The 21478-nt window shown below is 47.9% G+C and overlaps 2 protein-coding genes across 4 annotated transcripts in view; both read right to left on the reverse strand.

Moving 5' to 3' along the window:
- cnih3 (cornichon family AMPA receptor auxiliary protein 3) overlaps positions 1–16453 on the reverse strand; it is a 30700-nt gene extending 14247 nt beyond the window's left edge. For 2 of the 3 annotated variants that reach the window (XR_003974309.1, XM_030345242.1), the window contains exons 1-3: positions 15641–16453; positions 7631–7699; positions 2715–2762 (exon numbers count right to left, since the gene is read on the reverse strand). Coding sequence is in view for 2 of the 3 variants with exons in the window: in XM_030345242.1 (XP_030201102.1) it covers positions 2715–2762; positions 7631–7699; positions 15641–15775 (252 nt within the window). In the remaining variant the exon portion in view is untranslated. The remainder of the gene's footprint in view (positions 1–2714; positions 2763–7630; positions 7700–15640) is intronic. The other variant, XM_030345241.1, reaches the window with a different exon arrangement.
- Positions 16454–18341: 1888 nt separating this feature from the next.
- LOC115534287 (E3 ubiquitin-protein ligase TRIM39-like) lies at positions 18342–20607 on the reverse strand. The gene is made up of 2 exons (XM_030345166.1): positions 20471–20607; positions 18342–20361 (listed from the first exon to the last, which is right to left on the reverse strand). The coding sequence occupies exon 2, from the start codon at positions 20357–20359 to the stop codon at positions 18740–18742; it is 1620 nt and encodes a 539-aa protein (XP_030201026.1). The 5' UTR covers positions 20360–20361; positions 20471–20607; the 3' UTR covers positions 18342–18739.
- Positions 20608–21478: the final 871 nt, after the last annotated feature.

Below are 21478 nucleotides of genomic sequence, written 5' to 3' on the forward strand. Positions count from 1 at the left end.
CCTCTCCTCCTTTCTCTCCCCCCTCCCCCCTCCCCCCTCCCCTCTCCCCCTCCCTCCCTCCTTATATAACAGGGTGTAGTGTAATTGCCTCTCCAGACGCTAACTGTAACTCAGCTTCTTTTAGATGCTCTCATTTCTCTTTTACGCGCCAATTACTGAGTACACCCCCCCCCCCCCCCCCCACACACACACACACCCCTCCTCTAGCCTCCCCCGTCTCCCCTCTCTCCCCCACACCTCACCTCTGCACAAGGCAGCGGCAATTAAGCCCAGCTAAGAGTAATAACACACATTTACCACCTTTAGAGAGCACACCCTCCAGAGACATCACATGACCAGGTATATAACTATACATCACATGATCACATGATCCCTGAGCCGTCACAGAACCCTGGTCACATGATCAGGTATATAACTATACATCACATGATCACATGATCCCTGAGACGTCACAGAACCCTGGTCACATGATCAGGTATATAACTATACATCACATGATCACATGATCCCTGAGCCGTCACAGAACCCTGGTCACATGATCAGGTATATAACTATACATCACATGATCCCTGAGACGTCACAGAACCCCGGTCACACGATCCAATGATCGTGTGATATCACAACTATCTGTCACTTGTGATATCATGATTAAGTATGTAACATCTCACCTGTTATGTCAAGTACATCATTTGTATTTCTGTACTCTGTAACCTTGGAGGTGAGATTCAACCCTGCAGTCCCCACGCGGTGCGTCCCCTACACAGCGTTAGGACTGCATCGACCTATCAGGTGACCCCGCCTAGCCGACCCCCCCAGAGATGAACCAAGCAGCTCATAGGATCCAGTGACCGTCACCACATCACCAGACTAGAGCCAACTACATCTGTAGCCTGGCGCAGTCTAGCGTCAGAGGGAAGACCTGGAGGTAGCCCAACACCAAGGCTAACACAGTTTATGTAACACACCTCATTTCCATCCAGAGGAAGAACCATGAATGTCAGAGCATTAGCATGACCTTAACCTGTTAAGTATGCTAATGAAGTGAGCACACCATCATGCTAAGTACTTCAACATGATGACACAGATCGGTCTGACCTCCTAACGATCTCACCCACTCCCGTTTCACAACCTTCTCAGGTGGAGTCGATGCTGACGCTGCCTCATTCAACTGTCTCCATCAGGGAATTCAACTGATCCACGTGAGCTTAACCTGAGTCAATCTGTGTGTCAGTGAGTGTGTGAGTTTGTGTGCATTATGATGATTGCAGTGTAGTGTACTGAGTGAGTGAGTCAGTGTGTTTGCGTGTGAGTGGTTTTGTGTGCTTGTGTGGTGTGGAATGAATGGATGAGCGAGTGAGTGAGCGAGTGAGTGAGTGAGTGAGTGAGTGAGTGAGTGAGTGAGTGAGTGAGTGAGTGAGTGAGTGTGTGTTAGGCAGGGGGGTAACTCTTTGTACTGGAATTTCAAAAGTACATTTTCCCCTTTGAAGAATAACAGTAGGCGTCATGGCAACCACCAGGGAACCCTCCCAGCCCCCTCCTTCTCGCTCTCAGCCGATTGGCTGACGCTAGAGCTCGTGTCACCTTGACAAGGCAGAAAGAACAGCCAGTAAAACATGATGCCAGAGTTTGGATGGATGCTGGATGGATGGCGGGATGATGAAGGGGTGATGTATGAGAGATGAATCCATGGATGAATGGATGGATGATACAACATGTATTGCTATCTGTGTCTTCCTTCCACCTTCTCTAACGCTCTCCCTCTCCCCCCTCCCTCTCCCCCACGCTCCCGCTCCTCCTCCCCCTCCCTCCCTTCTCCTCCCCCCCCCCCCGCTGCAAGGTGCAAAGCGTTTGATTAAAGAGTTGTGAGGCTGTGTTGGTGCAGGCAGCCGACCTGCTGCTGATAGAGGCTGTAATGAAGCAGCTTATGAATATTCAATCTGCTGGATAAACTCTCTCTCTCTCTCTCTCTCTCTCTCTCTCTCTCTCTCTCTCTCTCTCTCTCTCTCTCTCTCTCTCTCTCTCTCTCTCTCTCTCTCTCTCTCTCTCTCTCTCTCTCTCTCTCTCTCTCTCTCTCTCTCTCTCTCTCTCTCTCTCACACAAATACACTCACACACATGTACACACACATGTACACATGTATGTTCACACGCACACACACAGTATATATAAGCTGATGGAGGTGATTGGCACCTCACGGTCAGGGTGTTGCCATGGAAACCGAGGAACCCCCAAAGTCGGGATGCAGGCAGCCGTGCAGAGCTCAGCATCCCAGAATACTGAACCCCACAGGCAGACAGAGAGAGAGAGAGAGAGAGAGAGAGAGAGAGAGAGAGAGAGAGAGAGAGAGAGAGAGAGAGAGAGAGAGAGAGAGAGAGAGAGAGAGAGAGAGAGAGAGAGAGAGAGAGAGAGAGAGAGAGAGAGAGAGCGAAAGAGAAAGAGAGAGAAAGAGAGGGAGAGGGAGAGGGAGAGAGAGAGAGAGAGGAGGGAGAAGAGAAGGAGGGAGATAGGGATGGGGGGTTTAATGAGAACACTGTTTGGTCCGTTGCCGTGCAACACAGCATCACTGCCTCCAGCCACAAGATTGCACATCTAATGAATTACATACACACAAACACACACACAAACACACACAACACACAAACCAACATGGCTGCCACTATTAGGCCCAGCCTAACCAGTCCAACGGACCCAGGACCAAAGGCGCGACGTCCTACCTTTCTCAGCAGGTTGCAGATGCGCTCAATATTGCGAAGCCTCTCTCTCTGTAGGAGACAAGGAGACAAGGAGGTGTCAGTAAACACCCATTATTAGCTGTTTAGATACTGTCTTCCTGGTACAAGGCATGCTGGGTAATCTATTCTATTTTCAGCAAACATCATAACATGTCTGCGAGCGCAACTAAATGTCCAAGGACAAAGATGTGTACAGACACACACACACAAACACACACGCACACACAAACCCCACATATACACACAAACTCAAATAAACACAAACACACTCACACACACACACACACTTAATGATAATACGTCTGAAAATGCACTTTAACCTGCATGGCTAAACCGTGCTTTTGACCTCATGAAAGATTAAGAACATTCTAGAAACATTCTATAGCATTATTCAGGACATTCTGCAGACATTATGAACATTGTATAGTTACATTGAGAACATTCTATTAAAAAATTGACAACATTCTATAAAAACATTGACAACATTCTATAAAAAGATTGAGAACATTGTATAGAATAATTGAGAACATTCTATATAAACTTTGAGAACATTCTATAGAAACATTGAGAACATTCTATATAAACATTGACAACACTCTATTGAAACATTGAGAATATTCTATATAAACATTGACAACATTTTATATAAACATTGACAACATTCTATAGAAACATTGACGACATTCTATAGAAACATTGACGACATTCTATAGAAACATTGACGACATTCTATAGAAACATTGACAACATTCTATAGAAACATTGACAACATTCTATAGAAACATTGACAACATTCTATAGAAACATTGATAACATTCTATAGAAACATTGATAACATTCTATAGAAACATTGACAACATTCTATAGAAACATTGACAACATTCTATAGAAACATTGACAACATTCTATAGAAACATTGACAACATTCTATAGAAACATTGATAACATTCTATAGAAACATTGACAACATTCTATAGAAACATCGACAACATTCTATAGAAACATTGAGAACATTCTATAGAAACATTGACAACATTCTATAGAAACATTGACAACATTCTATAGAAACATTGAAAATATTCTCCAGAAACATCCAGAACATTAAACAGAAAAATTCTGAACATCTGGGCACAGAAAACTACGGATGTTATTGAATTATTCATTCATTTTCGCTTAAATGTGACTACGGATGAACAAACTAATTCAGTCTTTAATTCAATTATTAAGTAAGACATCTCAAAGCGCAGCGCTGGTCAGCAATATTTCCGCTAACATGCGGAGAACAACAATAAGCCTCATGTTTTATTAGTGCTGTGAGGAACGCCAGAGCCTGGGATGGGAGACACTGAATTATAAAGAACAGGTTCAGCTGCATGCAAAGCTGAAGTAATACCAGGCAAGAATATATATATAATCCCTCTGAGAGAGACGGAGAGAGAGAGAGAGAGACTGAGAGAGAGAGACGGAGAGAGAGAGAGAGAGACTGAGAGACTGAGAGAGAGAGAGAGAGAGAGAGAGAGAGAGAGAGAGAGAGAGAGAGAGAGAGAGAGAGAGAGAGAGAGCGAGTGAATGGGGACTGGAGGCAAGAGCGTGCGATAATAATAATGACGTTTGCATGTTGCATGAAATCATTGTTTTCTTACTCAGACAAGGACGAGGAGGCAGAAGATGAGTGTCATTAAGGAGATGAAAGAGCAACTATTCCCCCTTCATCTCCAGTCCAGAGCTACTGGACCAGACCACATGGAGAGGAGAACTCGTCCTCATATTGAGCCATCATACTCTATCCATCGTGCTGGATGGCCCCGCCCTCTTGTGATGTCTCAATAGATTGTTTTTGAAGTGAGAGTCAAAGGTCGTTGGACGGCCGGTAACTAGGCTAACAAAGATTAAACAGACATTGGTGTCTATGTTCTGCCCCCTCGATGTGACAGTAGGAGGGGAGACATCCAGGAACAGCAGGGCTCTCTATGGTGGTCTCTACTGTACGCTCAGCAGGCCAGGGTTCCCTCAAACCAAGGAAACTACCTCTGCTCATGTACTACTCTTCTGTCCTGACGCACAGAAACACTACAGGGACACCAGGAGAGGAGGGAGGGGGAGAGAGAGAGAGCGAGAGCGAGAGCGAGAGAGAGGTCATGACAGCTGGTTGGTTCACCTCTGGGTGATAATGAGACTTAACTAGTAGAGAGTAGACCTAGCTAGTAGAGTAGACCCAGCTAGTAGAGAGTAGACCTAACTAGTAGAGAGTAGAACTAACTAGTAGAGAGTAGACCTAGCTAGTAGAGTAGACCCAGCTAGTAGAGAGTAGACCTAACTAGTAGAGAGTAGATCTAGCTAGTAGAGAGTAGACCTAGCTAGTAGATCTAGCTAGTAGAGAGTAGACCTAGCTAGTAGAGAGTAGACCTAGCTAGTAGAGAGTAGACCTAGCTAGTAGAGAGTAGTCCTAGCTAGTAGAGAGTAGACCTAGCTAGTAGAGTAAACTAGTGCTGCACGATTTGGTGAAAAAGTCATATTGCGATTATTGTGGACAATATTGCGATTTGCGATTGCGATATAATAAACAAATGGTGTCATGAGTTTGCTTGCTTGGTTATCAAGGAAAATGCACACAGATTGCTCATAATTTTAAAATGTTTATTTCTCAACTCAAACATATAGACTTAAAGGTTGGGTATGGAATTATCTTTTTTGTCCATTTTTGCAAAATTACTTGAAATCCTTATCATAACCCACTTACAGCCACTGAGTTAGAAGTACTGACATGAAAATTAAAGAAGTCAATCATCTGTGGAACGGGCAGGGCTCGAAAAACTCCAGCCAATGATTTCCATTGCCACCGAGTTGCATTGGACAGTAAGTACGTCAATCAAACGGTCGTACTGCACTCCCTTCCTTATCCTGCGGTAGCTACTGGAGCTAGCTAACTAGCTAATGGCTCGCTCTCGCGCATCTGTGTTCGCTCGTGCATGATTGCGCGTCCATGTACTTGGAATGGGTGGAGTCAGAGTCAGCATTGAAGGAGAGGGGGTAGGACCATTTGAGTTGTGTGTTTTCAAAATCTGCTGGCATTTCGCAAAGAATAAAAAATAAAACTAAAAAATGTGTACAGTACTGTTTCCAAAATAACAATATATATGTAATAAATAAAATAATATGGACTTTTTTAAAATTAAATCGCAGCCTTTTGCGGTTACACAATCGCAAAGTATGATATTGCAATTGCGATTCGATTAATCGTGCAGCACTAGAGTAAACCCAGCTAGTAGAGTAGAGCTAACTAGTAGAGAGTAAACCTAGCTTGTAGAGTAAACCCAGCTAGTAGACCTAACTAGTAGAGTAGACCTAACTAGTAGAGAGTAAACCTAGCTTGTAGAGTAGACCCAGCTAGTAGAGTAGACCTTACTAGTAGGTCTGGACCCAGCTAGTAGAGCCCAGAGACGCACTGTCAAAGCCTCCCAGAGGAGAGCTGAGTCTTCATGCATTATTGAAGAAGCAACATCCCCATCCCCCAGGGGAGAGTTTAAATGGCTGGCCTCCACCCAAAACAACCTCTCAGAGAGAGAGAGAAAAAGAGGGAGTAAAGGGAGGGGGGGAGAAAGGAAGGGAGAGAAAACTTGCCTCTGTTCCCGCTGTGTTGTACAGTCTATCACTGACGTGTCACATCAGCAGCCAACCATCACTTTAGCATCTAGCCATCACATCAGCAGCTAACCATCACATCAGCAGCTAACCATCACATCAGCAGCTAACCATCACATCAGCAGCTAACCATCACATCAGCAGCTAACCATCACATCAGCAGCTAACCATCACATCAGCAGCTAACGATCACTTTAGCAGCTAGCCGTCACTTTAGCAGCTAACCATCACATAGCAGCTAGCCGTCCCATCAGCAGCTAGCCATCACTTTATCACCTAGCCATCACATCAGTAGCTAGCCATCACTTTAGCAGCTAGCCATCACATTAGCAGCTAGCCATCACATTAGCAGCTAGCCATCAACTTAGAAGCTAGGCATCACATCAGCAACTAGCCATCACATTACCTGCTAGCTAACACTTTAGCAGTTAGCCATCACTTTAGCAGCTATGCATCACATTAGCATCTAGCCATCACTTTAGCAGCTAGCGGTCACATTAGCAGTTAGCCATCACTTAGCAGCTAGCCATCACTGTAGCAGCTATGCTTCACATTAGCAGCTAGCGGTCACATTAGCAGCTAGCCATCACATCAGCAGCTATGCATCACATAATCAGCTATGATGACATTAGCAGCTAGCGGTCACATTAGCAGCTAGCGGTCACATTGGAAGTGAGCCGGCACATTAGCAGCTAGCCATAACTTAGGCAGCTATGCATCACTTTAGCAACTACGCATCACATTAGCAGCAAGCGGTCACATTAGCAGCCAAAGGTCACATTTGCAACAGAGGTCACATTAGCTGATAGCGGTCACATTAGCAGCTAGCGGTCACATTGGAAGTGAGCCGGCACATTAGCAGCTAGCCATAACTTAGGCAGCTATGCATCACTTTAGCAACTACGCATCACATTAGCAGCAAGCGGTCACATTAGCAGCCAAAGGTCACATTTGCAACAGAGGTCACATTAGCTGATAGCGGTCACATTAGCAGCTAGCTGTCACATTAGCAGCTAGCTGTCACATTTAGTGTGGATGTCACAAATAATGTCTGATTTGCAATATTGGGGATCACAAATTGGACATTTATACTTATAAATATATAATTACTACCCTATTTGACAATGCTACTCTATTTGATAAAACTACTCTATGTGACAATGCAGCATGTTGGTTGCACTCATCATCCAATCATTCTCGACAGAAGATCTCCTATTAAAATCCAGTCAGTGGTTTGAGATAGACTGATTGATTACCGCGTGGAGTGGGTTTCCCTGATCGATCGGCACCTTGAAGTCGGCCTGGAGCTCCTCGAACGCAGTGATCTGGGGAGAGGGGGGGGGGGGGGGGGGGGGAAGAGAGAGAGAGAGAGAGAGAGAGAGAGAGAGAGAGAGAGAGAGAGAGAGAGAGAGACAGAGAGAGAGAGAGACAGAGAGACAGAGAGACAGAGAGAGAGAGAGAGAGAGAGAGAGAGAGAGAGAGAGAAAGTGAGAGAGTGAGAGAGTGAGAGGGTGTGAAGGGGAGAGCGGGAGAGCGAGAGAAAGAGAGGGGGGGGGAAAGAGAGAGAGAGAGAGAGGGAAGAGGAGAGGGGGACAAAGAGAGAGAGAAAAAGAGGAGGGGGGAAATAGACGGGGAGAGAAAAAGAGGGACAGAGAGCGAGAGGGAGAGAGGGGAAGAGAGAGGGGGAGAGACATTTTATGCAACTGTTATTCTGTGTAACCATCTCAGCGGGATAAGAACGCACGGACAGACAGATACACTGACAAATAAACAAAAGTATGTGCACGGATGTGCAGCGTGTGTGTGTGTCTGTGTGTGTGTCTGTGTGAGTTGTGCGGATGTTGTGACACATTCATATGGAAATAGAAACATTGAAACAGCGCTACGCCGAAGCTAACGCTAACTCAATCAGGGCAGCCTCCGTTTGGATGTTAAACTACAAACTCGGTGGCAATTATTCCCATCCCGGCTGAATTATTCATGGCGGGTTTAAATCCGCTGGAAAATGCCTCTTTTTATCCCACCCTCCCAGCCGTGACGATCACTCCCCCTGCCAAGACTGACACGTGCACATGCGCGCACACACACGCACATGCACATAAGTGCACACACGGACACAAACAAGCACACAAGCACACACGGGCACACATGCGCACACACGCACATAAGCATACACACGCGCACACCACGCTTGGATTGGCTGCCGACAGAATGCATGTCCTCAGCCGTGACGGTCGGCCTGAGAGTGACAACCGAGACAACAGAGCTAAACTAGCCAGACAACAGAGCTAAACTAGCCAGACAACAGAGCTAAACTAGCCAGACAACAGAGCTAAACTAGCCAGACAACAGAGCTAAACTAGCCTGACAACAGAGCTAAACTAGCCAGACAACAGAGCTAAACTAGCCAGACAACAGAGCTAAACTAGCCTGACAACAGAGCTAAACTAGCCAGACAACAGAGCTAAACTAGCCAGACAACAGAGCTAAACTAGCCAGACAACAGAGCTAAACTAGCCTGACAACAGAGCTAAACTAGCCAGACAACAGAGCTAAACTAGCCAGACAACAGAGCTAAACTAGCCTGACAACAGAGCTAAACTAGCCTGACAACAGAGCTAAACTAGCCAGACAACAGAGAGAAACTAGCCAACACTGACAACAGAGCTAAATTAGCCTGACAACAACAGAGACAAAGCAGAGCTAAAGTAGACCACACTGACAACAGAGCTAATCAAGTTAAACAGGCAACAGAGCTAAACTAGCAAGGACAGACTAGAGTACTAAACTAGATGAGAAGAGGAGGTGGAGCTGGAGGGGAGGAGGAGGTGGAGGAGAGGAGGAGTAGGAGGAGAGGAGGAGGAGGTGGAGGAGAGGAGGAGGTGGAGCTGGAGGGGAGGAGGAGGTGGAGGAGAGGAGGAGGTGGAGGAGAGGAGGAGGTGGAGGAGAGGAGGAGGTGGAGGAGAGGAGGAGGAGGAGGAGGAGGAGGAGAGGAGGTGGAGGTGTATGGAGAGGGCCAGCCATGTGCTCAGTGGCAGTGCCAGCGGAACAACAGCGTGTGTGACAGGATGATGGATGAGGAGCCACCAGGTTAATGAACACACGGCTCGATACTAATCCGCTCAGGAGCCGCCAACAGCACCCACATTAACCCCCCCCCCCCCCCTGCCCCCGGCTCACAGAGATGACGGGGTGACCGGGGTGAATGGGTTATTCAGATGGGTGGCTGAATTATTTTCTGCATGTGGCGTCATCATGCATGCAAAGTCTTGTTCTGCTGGGACCAGGACCTCAGTGGTGGGACCAGGACCTCACTGGTGGGACCAGGACCACACTGCTGGGACCAGGACCTCACTGCTGGGACCAGGACCTCAGTGGTGGGACCAGGACCTCACTGCTGGGACCAGGACCTCACTGGTGGGACTAGAACCACACTGGTGGGACCAGGACCTCACTGGTGGGACCAGGACCTCAGTGGTGGGACCAGGACCTCACTGGTGGGACCAGGACCTCACTGGTGGGACCAGGACCTCACTGCTGGGACCAGGACCTCACTGGTGGGACCAGGACCTCATCGGCCCTCACTGGTGGGACCAGGACCTCACTGGTGGGACCAGGACCTCACTGGTGGGACGCTGCAGCACGACCGGCTGTGTTCTTCGCAGCACGTTGTTTATCCCTCGCTCTGCAGCCCGGGGAGAGCCGGCTCCTGCCTGATAACGGAGGCGTGTTGTCGGTCACGGCCGTGCGCCCAAACCTCCCCTCGCCTCCTCGGCTGTGGCTTCCCGTCTGCAGTCGAGCTGCTTCTATTAATCCTGGGCTGAAAAGGCAGAGACGCTAAAGCCAAAACAATCCCTCTGGCTGCAGGGTGTTGTCCACCACTGAGCCATCACAACACATCCCCCTGCCTGTAGCTACCGCTGATGACAACAAGACAAGTTGGCCTCGATGGTTTCTCGAATAAAACTTTATTCCTCCGGTGCAGCTAGTCTCTGATCCCAAATCAGTTGGAGTTCGGTATCCGTACTGTCCTCAGGGAAGGACGTGCCCATTGCAGTGGTCTCTACCTCTGAAACCCTGAATGTCATTTCCTTCCTCACTATGATCTCTGCCCCATGAAGTCTAGCGCTTGCCGCTCCAGGCCCGGAGTCGTCTGGTTCAGTTCGTTGGACTTCCCGGATCTTCCTGCAGTGCTTTGATCATCGTTTGGTATTCCTCACCGACTCAGTTCTGTTCCCCTGCTGCCACGACTCCTCGTTCTTCCTGCACAGAAGCAGATTCTTCCTCATCTCCGGCCCCGACCTCTTCCTGCATCTTAACCACCTCCTCTTCCTCATCATCGGCCCTGCTGTGTGCAGACCGGGGCTGACGTGACAGCTCACTGTAGTTATCTCTCACAGGACTGTGCTGCAGGCTGCGTTCCCCCGCCACTGTATCTGCCATCTCCCTAAGATCCGGCCCTCCGCGTTCCCACGCAGCCGACCGAGTGCAGCTTCTGCTCTTCTGAACATCTCTCCTCGGCGTCGCTGATCGTTCCACCGAGGAGAATCGCTGACATTAGCGTTAGACTCACTCGTTAGGAAGCCCGATCTCTATTTAGCGGAAGGGAAGCGTATCTCGCTCCACTCGAGATGAGCAGAGGAGCGTTCTCCTCGATTAGCTGGCGGTACGCAGAGCTCATGGTGTGAATCATCACTCAGTGACAGGCGCTGTTGAACCCGTGAACACGCCGCTCTCACCTGCCGGCCCGGGCTGCGGAGCGCCAGAGGAACCCGACAGGAACGCCGACGCCAGCAGAAGCTTCGCCACCTCGTGAAACATCAGACGGCGGAAACGCAGCGCACGCCAAACCGCGCCTCCTCAGAGGACTCGGCAGAAAGTGAACCCCTCTGAGATTCATCTCTGCTTCAATCGCAGGAGCGGACGCATGTTATTAATATTATATTATTTATTACAGTATATATTATATAAATATTACTGTCTAACTCCTACCTGCTTCTTAATGACCTGTCTATGTACTGTCTAACCCCTACCTGCTCCTTAATGACCTGTCTCTGTACTGTCTAACCCCTACCTGCTCCTTAATGACCTGTCTCTGTACTGTCTAACCCCTACCTGCTCCTTAATGACCTGTCTCTGTACTGTCTAACCCCTACCTGCTCCTTAATGACCTCTCTGTACTGTCTAACCCCTACCTGCTCCTTAATGACCTGTCTCTGTACTGTCTAACCCCTACCTGCTCCTTAATGACCTGTCTCTGTACTGTCTAACCCCTACCTGCTCCTTACTGACCTCTCTGTACTGTCTAACCCCTACCTGCTCCTTAATGACCTGTCTCTGTACTGTCTAACCCCTACCTGGTCCTTAATGACCTATCTCTGTACTGTCTAACCCCTACCTGCTCCTTAATGACCCGTCTCTGTACTGTCTAACCCCTTCCTGCTCCTTAATGACCCGTCTCTGTACTGTCTAACCCCTACCTGCTCCTTAATGACCCGTCTCTATACTGTCTAACCCCTACCTGCTCCTTAATCCCCTATAATACATGACTTGTATGCTAACCTTCCTGGCTCCTCCCATCACTAAATAGCTAATGCCCCCCCCCCCCTCTGGGGTCTGAGGTCATCGGCCCTCCCCCATCGTGATTGGCTGAGCTCGACTCACCTGAACCTATAGGCAAGGGGTTGGGGAGGTCAGAGTACACGCTGTCCGGTGATTACGTAGATAACGCTTTTAAATGGCGAGGTAAATGACAAGTCAAGCGTTGCTTTACACGTGCAATCGCCCCGCGGGGATCGAGATCCGACTGAAACATCTGGACCAGGTCACCACATCTGGCTCAGCTCACTGGATCTGCAGGAAATCACTCGCTTGATAAACTGACGCTTCTCATTCACGATCGTAATGTTAGACTCATTTATGATCATAAGCTTAGTCTAATATATGATCCTAGTGTTTGACTCATTCATGATCTTCATTTTAGTCTTGTTTATGGTCTACAGTTAGACTCATTCATGATCCTAACATTAGACTCATTCATGATCCTAACGTGAGACTCATTTAAGATGGGAGTGTGAGTCATCCCTCCCAGCGCCCACCTCTGTCTGCTGTGTCAGGGGGACAAGCTAATCGCTACGGCTCCTCCTCTCTGTCCCCCCCCCGCCCCCGGTGGCCGTGGGCGGGGGGGGGCCTCCGCAGTCAGCAGCAGAGTGCAGGGCTCTCCCCAGGTAGGGCCCCGGGCTGACTCTAAAGGGCTGGTGAGCAGCGCTTAACATCAGTACATCTGCTCCTCTCCCTGAAACCACTCTGCCCCACTGCCCTCTGGGACGGCACTCGTTAATAGAAGAAGATAATCCCGAGACAGGCCCGGTGCCTCCTCCTGGCCTCCTCACAGCCTCACAGCACCGCTCTCATCCAGAGATGCTGATGGGTGGTTGTGTGGCCGAGCTTCTGTGTTGATTTGGTAACAGTCTCCCAGAGAGGGTTTCCTTAAAGAGAATGTCTCGTTAAGGACAGTCTCTCATTAAGGAGAGTCTCGTTAAGGACAGTCTCTCGTCAAGCAGAGTTTTGTTAAGGAAAGAGTATAGTCAGGGCAAGTCTCACTAAGGACAGTCCCTCGTTAAGGACAGTCCCTCGTTAAGGACAGTCTCTCGTTAAGGAGAGTTTTGTTAAGGACAGAGTCTAGTTAGGGCAAGTCTCACTAAGGACAGTCCCTCGTTAAAGACAGTCCCTCGTTAAGGACAGTCCCTCGTTAAGGAGAGTCTCGTTAAGGACAGTCTCTCGTTAAGCAGAGTTTTGTTAAGGACAGAGTCTAGTTAGGGCAAGTCTCACTAAGGACAGTCCCTCGTTAAGGACAGTCTCTCGTAAAGGACAGCCTCGTCAAGGACAGTCCCTCGTTAAGGACCCTCTCTGGTTACGGACAGCATCGTTAAGGACAGAGTCTGGTTAGGGACTAGGGAGAAAAGATGAAAAGTGTCCTATTCCCGGGCTGAGGGAGCAGTAAACAACACTGAGCTACAATACAGCTAATGGCCTGAACATCACAGCTTGATTGATCACAGCCAATTAGACACAGAAGGCTATGTTTGTAAAGGTTTACTTAACAAGGTGGAGGCCGTTAATTAGTGCAGTGGGCAGGCTGAGTCGTTAGTATGTAGAAGGTTAGGTTAGGACACTCATACCCCCAATCTATTAATATCTCCTGTTTACTTTGTTTTACAACATAAACAGTTCTTTTACACTTCAATTGTTATACACTACACACTGAACTACACACTGACTTACTATACACTGACTGACTACACACTGAAGTACACACTGAGTGATTACACACTGACTACACACTGATTGACTAAACACTGAACTACACAATGACTGACTAAACAATGACTACACACTGAAGTACACACTGAGTGACTACAAACTGAACTACACACTGTTCAACTACACACTGACTGACTACACACTGACTGACTAAACACCGACTGACTACACACTGACTGACTACACACTTAACTACACACTGACTGACTACACACTGAAGTACACACTGACTGACTAAACACCGACTGACTACACACTGACTGACTACACACTTAACTACACTGACTGACTACACACTGACTGACTACACAGTACACTGACTGACTACACACTGACTGACTACACACTTAACTACACTGACTGACTACACACCTGTCAAAAGGCAGGATCCTGTCAGCCAATCAGATCTCTTGTTGCCACGGTTGTTCTCCAACCAGACGACTGCTGAGGCAGCGGCCTCCCTGCTCCCACTCAGGTCCTCAGGTCTCTGTCAGCGCAGCCTGCTGTCGAGCTACGTGCTACGCGCTGCATGCTACGCGCTACATGCTCAGCGGGTGTGCCTGTCACTCAGCCTGCTGTGTGCTTAATGAGAGCTGAACTCATTATGGGATGGCAATGGGACGCACCTATTCATGGCGGTCAGAGAGATTAGCGTTTATTAGATATGATGGATGATGAGGATTTGATCCCTTCTCATTCTAATAAACTGTTACAACGTATAATACGTTTTATACTAATAAAGGGTTGCATAGGAAACGTTTATTATATTAAAGAGTTATATAGGATATGTTTTATTCTATTAAAGGGTTAAATATGTGTATTCTATTAAAGGGTTTCATAGGATATTTCTGTTCAATTAAAGGGTTTAGGATGTGTTTATTCTATTAAAGGGTTGTATATGACTTGTTTTATTCTATTAAAGGCTTAGCATTGATCTATTAAAGGGCTATGAAGGGGTATATAGGATGTGTTCATTCTATGAAGAGGTGTATAGGATACCTTAAGGCTTTAGGATGCGTTAATCTATTATGGGGTCTATAGGATCCAAAGTGAATCTGATTGGCCGTTTCCCGCTCAGGGTTACGTCTCCAGACTGAGTCCCTGCGGTGACTAATTGGTGCTGATCGCCCATTCCTGGGTGGATCAAATCTGTTGTTGATGCTGTGCCCAGGGCGAGAGAGACCTGGCCTGAATCTGTCTCTACAGAGAGAGCGAGAGAGAGCGAGAGAGAGCGAGAGAGAGAAAAGACAGAGACTGAGCAAGGGGGGAGAGAGAGAGAGAGAGAGAAAAGACAGAGACTGAGCAAGGGGGGAGAGAGAGAGAGAGAGAGAAAAGACAGAGACTGAGCAAGGGGGGAGAGAGAGAGAGAGAGAGAGAGAGAGAGAGAGAGAGAGAGAGAGAGAGAGAGAGAGAGAGAGAGAGAGAGAGAGAGAGAGAGAGAGAGAGAGAGAGAGAGAGACATTGATCTTTCCTGTCATCAACTTCAACACTTCCGGATCAAGGAGCCGAGTCTGTTTGTTTAGAACCAAAGATCATTAACATATGATCATTAATTATAATAGATGCTCAGATAATACATCAACAGCCGCGCGCGTCGGAGGAATGACAATTCCTCCGACGACAAAGGAGATTCATGTAAATCTTCCAAAACATCCATCCCTCCCCGCGGTCTCCGGGTCTACCGGGTGTACCGGGTCCACTGGGTCGACCGTGTACCGGGTGTACCGGGTCTACCTGTCACGGTGGGCTGCAGACACAACATTACGCACGTGAACCCGTCACGGAGAGCGCTCGCGGCTCGCCGCACATCCCCGCCACTGCCCGGCGTCACGAGCACACAATCCAAAACAACGGGGCGCTGACAGACCCGAGCCAACACAACAACAACTCACAAACAACAACAACAAACACAACAACAACAAGACAACCCATCCTGTACTCACGTGCCAGATCGCGAAGAAGATGAGCGAGGCGCACAGCACGAGCGACAGCATGTAGCAGAAGGCGGCGAACGTGAACATGGTGGAGAGGGCGAAGGACGGCTGGCTTCCCACGAGCGCCGCGCCGACCAAACACATCGGGGGAGGCGCGCGACGAGGTGCGGGAGAGCGGCGGTCAGGGCGCCGTGGGGAGACGCGGCGCGCGGCGGAGCGGCATCACCACATGGCGCCTCGTCTCCAGATGTGTCTGAGGGCTTCCGCTTGAGCGCAGGGTGGAGGAGGAGATGGGTGGAGGAGGAGACGGTTGGAGGAGGAGATGGGTGAGGGGAGGGATGGCTTCAGCAGCGGGGGTCGCGGAGTGTGTTTATCTCCATGGAGGAGGAGGAGGAGGACGGAGGAGACGAGGTGCAGGCGCGCGCTAACCCGGAGACGCGGAGCCCTCGCGGTAATCCGTCCCGTGACGAGAGGAAGACTGAGGTCGCCTAGCAGTTCGGAGAGGATGAGGATGAAGAGGCTTTTGTTCTGGAGCCGGAGAGCACGGGGTTTCCTCTCTCAGCCGACCAATCAGCAGCCCGCAAGCGAGAGCGCGAGCAGACCTGGACAGGTGGATTTAAAAGAGCAGCTCAATCTCAAGACGTGTGCGCGCTTATGTGTGTGCGCGTGTGTGTGTGCACGCGCTTGGGTTAGTGTGTGTGCGTGTGTGCGCGTGCGTGCGCATGGTTGCGTGTGTTTGTTTTCAATCGTTCTTTATAAAAACATACTTTCAGGGTCAATTCTTCTTCGTCTTAACAAAATGCCCTCGAAGGCAAACGACGATAACAAGCTGGAGATGAATGACATCATAAGGAACATCCAAACATCCTGAACGTGAATCCGGTTATCTGGATCATCGAGTCAGTAGACCCGTCAGCTGGCGCCTCCGCGTGGATCCTCCGGGTGGTGCCCCTGGCGACCGGCCGCGGGAGGCTGCTGTCTCCTAGCAACGGCGCCTGGCAGCCACGCGGTGCCGGTCGACAGACGGCATCCTCCTCTTCTGTTGGGCTTGTTGGACCTAGCATCACACGATCAGCTCCCCGCGTCCCGGGGAGAGTGGGGGTCCCCTCAAGGCCCCTCCCTCTCGGGCTGCGGGTCCTCCTCTAAGGCCTCCTCTAAGGGGGTAGGGGGTCCTGGGGGGTTAGGGGGTCCCGGGGGGGGGGGGGGGGGGGGGGGGGGGGGGGGTTAGGAACTCAACATTAAACGGTTCTGTTTGTACATTTCTGTTCTGGAAAGCACTTCAGTGACAGGGCTCAATAGAACACCCCACAAACAGCAGTGAGATAACTTGATACGATATCAATGAACCCATGAATGAGTTTAAGAAATAATGACGACTTCCGTATGACATCACAAATACAGCAAATGGAGGACGAATGAAAAAAATAACCACAGAATCATCGGCTAACATTAGTTTCTCAAAGATTAACTTTGAGTCTAACTACAAGTTGCTTTCATACAAATTACACCCACAGTGTAGTATTATTGAATCTGTTATATGTAAAAGGCCTGAGTATTAGAAACGTGATTTGATAATGAATCAGGAGATAGCTGCTGCTGTCCAGCAGGGGACGCTGTTGTACTAAATACTACTGCTTATGTAAAGGGTGGCCGATCGTACTTTGGTATCAAAGGTAGGCTTACTCTAGAGGCCACGACTGTCCCGTTATCAACTAATTCAAGGGTGAACTCCGCTAAAATATCCCGATACAAACCAATTAGGCATCTATCTCAACCTCTGGGGAAACAAGGTTCGGTTCGGGGCTCACCAACATCCCTGCTAGATTATCTAAGGTGTTTGCCACTGGCCATGGCCTTGCAGTACTACTTGTGTAAAGGGTTCTTCAAATGGCACGTTTAACCTGTGAGCACTGATTACTCAATGAGCAACAGGTGTGTCCCTCACCAAGCCCCAGAGTCCAATCAGACTCAGCAGGTGAGGCTGCTTCAACCAGCCGTCCTCCACACGCACTCCCACGCTGACATGTACTGAACAATATTTGACTAAACAAATCTACATATGCTTACCGTTGCAGTTTGAACACACAACATTTTGATGCGTAACAATGATAAACACAATCCTGGATGAGCTAGAAAGGAGAGGAGAGATAGGAGAGAGGAGGAAGAGAAGAGAGAGGAAGGAGAGAGGAGAAACGAAGAGGAGAGGATGGAGAGGAGAGCTGACTAGACAAAGTCACGGTACTCACACACATTGGGGGAATCTTTACATAAAGTCACTGTGAATAGAATAGAATAATCAAACGAAATTTAGTTTTGAGCAGTTCTCCTCCAGCTGCACAGTTCTATAAAAAAAACATGATCAACAGTATCAGCAATATATGTATATATATCTAAATAAAATGTGACCTTTGTGTAAGTGTGTTACACTTACACAAAGGTCGGGTTGTTGTAAGGTGGACATTAAAAGTCATTGACTGGCTCATCAGCTACACACGGGTGCAGTTATTATGGGATTTTAATCTTTCCTTGAATCCCATCATGTGTAAAATGGTTTTAGGCAACAGTTGTTTTTGTTTTATCCCACTGAAAAAGTACCTAATCTATTGAATACACATTGTACTGAGATTGTACCCATTCCTCTGAGAATGTACCTATTCGCCTGATTACATATTGTACTAAGAATGTACTTATTCCACTGAAGATGTCCTCATTCTACTTTTAGTACATTTTTATTCAAAACTCAAAAGTTTACAAACATTGTATTGTGTGGACATACATGATTAAAAAAATAAAGGAATATTACTATTTGTTAAAATTAATTATACCGACTATGTTACAGTACATGATTGACAGTGTGTTCGGTGACATTAATTAAAAATATAAAAAAACATTCAGATAAAAGACATTGAACATTATAGTGTAGTCTTATAGGTTATAATGGGTTATATAGCACAGTGTTCGTGGCTTAATGAATTATTCCTTGTTAAATGACAGTGAAAACTAAGATATGAATACAGTTCTATCAGACCTCACGTAGTAGAGATTCTAATTCAGGAAACAACATTAGTTGTTTTGGTCGTTTGATTATTTTATTATCAAACAAAGGTCCTAGTCTGTTTGATTGACAGATGAGATGATGAGGGGGGCAGAGTTGTTACAATCATGGCAGCATGGGCAGAGGAGTGGATAGAGAGGCTCACTGAAGGTGCAGCCAGTAGCAGAGTAGAGATGAACCCTGGCTTCCACATCATAGAAGGAGACCAGACCCTCATCATAATCAACAAACACCCCCACCTTCTGGAGCTCAGCTCTCAGAGGGAGACGGACAGGAGGGTCATCTCTAAATACCAACCCATCCTGGTAGTAGTAAAGAGTCCAGTAACCCGTCTCAGGGGTCCACTCTGTCCAAGCACTTCTGTTGATGGACTCTCTGACCACTCCTAACCCCCATAGAGTCTTGTCTTTAACCTGGACCTCAAAGTAAAATCTCCCTGAGGAGAAGCTCTGCCTCGTGAGAACACATGGATACAGTGTAAATCTCTTAGGCTTGTCTGGGAGTCTCTTCCTCACACCTCCATCATGTACTTGTTTCCCATCCTCAGACAGGTTGAGCCTGGGACTAGCTGTATCAGGATCCAGAGTCACGTCTACTTCATACTGCTGGACCCTCTTCAGTTCAGCATCACGCAGCTTCTTCATCTCCATGTTCAGCGTCTCCTCCAGCTGATCCAGGGATCTCCTCAAGGTCCCTACGTATGACGGAGGACGGACCTCCACCGTGGTCCAGTCCCTGGGGGGTGGAGGATCCTTCAGGGATCTGAAGGCCTGGAGGAAGTGGAGGTGGTCTTCAGTGTGTGAGAGCTGCTTCACCTCTAAGCTTCTATTGGTCAGATCTTCTATTTCCTGCTCCAGCTCTTTGATGAGGTCTTCAGCTTGTTTCTCTGTGGATTTAAGTTTCTCTTTAACCATTTGGTTGAGATCATCCTGGCACTTTTCAATGCGGCGCATCAGAGCAGTGAGGACCTGCACACCATCAGCTATCTCTCTGTCTGCGTCTGCTTTGCTGCGTTTAACTGTGTCTTTAATCTCCTGAATATTTTTTTGTCTCTCCTGGATCAACTGTTTAACTTCAGCCTCTATCTTCCCCAGCTGGGCCGTCTTCACTTCATATTCCTCCTTTAGAGGTACAACAGGATGTGACTTGTGGTCCGTCTCTGTGCAGAACTGACACACACACACCTGTTCAGTCTGGCAGAAGAGCTCCAGAAGTCGGTCGTGTTTCTTACACATCCTGTCATCCAGACGGTCCATAGGCTCGACCAGCCGATGTTTCTTCAGGCCTGCGACTCTATGGTGTGGCTCCAGGTGGGTTTGGCAGTAAGAGATAAGACACACTAGGCAGGACTTCACGGCCTTCAGCTGGGTCCCAGTACAGACGTCACAGGGAACATCTGCTGGTTCAACGCAAGGCTGCTCTTTTACTCGTAGGGACGTTCCAAACCGATCAACCATCTCTGAAAAGAGGATATTGACGCGTAAATCAGGTCTTGTGTTGAAAAGCTCGTTGCAAACGGGACATTTGTACTTGACTTGTTCATCCCAGAACTTAGTAATACAGGTTCTGCAGAAGTTGTGTCCACATGGTGTGGTAACTGGGCTGCTGAAGACATCCAGACAGATGGAACATGAAAAGTTCTCTTCAGACCAGGAAGTGTTAGCAGAGGCCATTCCTAGACACAGACGACAAGGTTTATGTATTGAGCAATCCCTTTCTTTTTTTTAATTCCATAACGGCAAAAGTGGTTTTAACTTATTTGAAAGTTGTGCTTCTTTACTCACCTTGATGTAGTTCTGTCAGTCAGCGAATTTCAAAATGCGTTTTATTTTTCTCCTGAACGAGGGAACTGCTTCCACGTCGGGTGCTTTGGTTTATCTTAACCTTCAGTTTCGTTTCGTCAACATGACCTCCTCTCCCCTCCTCCCCTAACGCCTGGCTCCTCCCCTAACTCCTGGCTCCGCCCCTCGACACATGGCTGCAATGCATTCATGCACTGTGTTGGCCTCCTCAAATGCGTTGATGTGTGTTCTCTTCTTTCTGGAGTTAAAAGAGAGCAGGGGCAAAACAAGAGAAATTGTGGTTATTGATTGATGATTTGCAACTGTAACTTCCTTCAACCCGGGTCGATTCATTGGTGTTGATCGACCCGGGTTTCCGGCGCTTCCTCGAATACTTTGTCCAATACGGATCCGATTTCCAACTAACAAAGACAGAGAGCAAAAAGCTGTTTATTGGCGCTACGCTGGTGCACGCGCATAATCACATGAGAGAGAGAGAGAGAGACCGCGGCCCAACGAATTCAACGGATGAATGAATGATTCGGGCACCGTGAACGCGGCTACGGCTCTCCCGAGTCAACCACACATGCTATCGGCCATGTTTGATTGCGGTTATTGGTTATTGAACTGCTATCCAGCAAACTTGGGTTATGTTTATCAGCGTTACTATAGAGATCATGACGATAGCGTGCAGGACCGAACCGCGCTGCCTGTATGACCACTGTTACACTGCGCAGTAAGATATGAATACAGTTCTCTCAGGCCTCCCATAGTAGAGATTCTAATTCAGGTAACAACATTACAGTACTTTTTACTGTAGTTTTTTACAGTAAAAAGTAGCCGAGACGGTAGAGGGGTTATAAACCAATAAATGACAATAGGCTATTTATTTCAGGTAGCCTATTTTTTCACCCAAAAAATGGAAAGCCATGAACGTTTAAAATCCCCCCGTTGAGAAACCATGGCCTAGGCCTAGGGCGACAAAGGTGTTGGGGGCGCCCTCTAGTGGCG

This window comes from Gadus morhua, chromosome 21 (genome assembly GCF_902167405.1).
Source record: "Gadus morhua chromosome 21, gadMor3.0, whole genome shotgun sequence".
NCBI lineage: Eukaryota > Metazoa > Chordata > Actinopteri > Gadiformes > Gadidae > Gadus > Gadus morhua.

Excerpts from the sequence above, each read along its gene's own strand:
- LOC115534287 (XM_030345166.1), bottom strand. The coding sequence starts at position 20,359 with ATGGCCTCTGCTAACACTTCCTGGTCTGAAGAGAACTTTTCATGTTCC.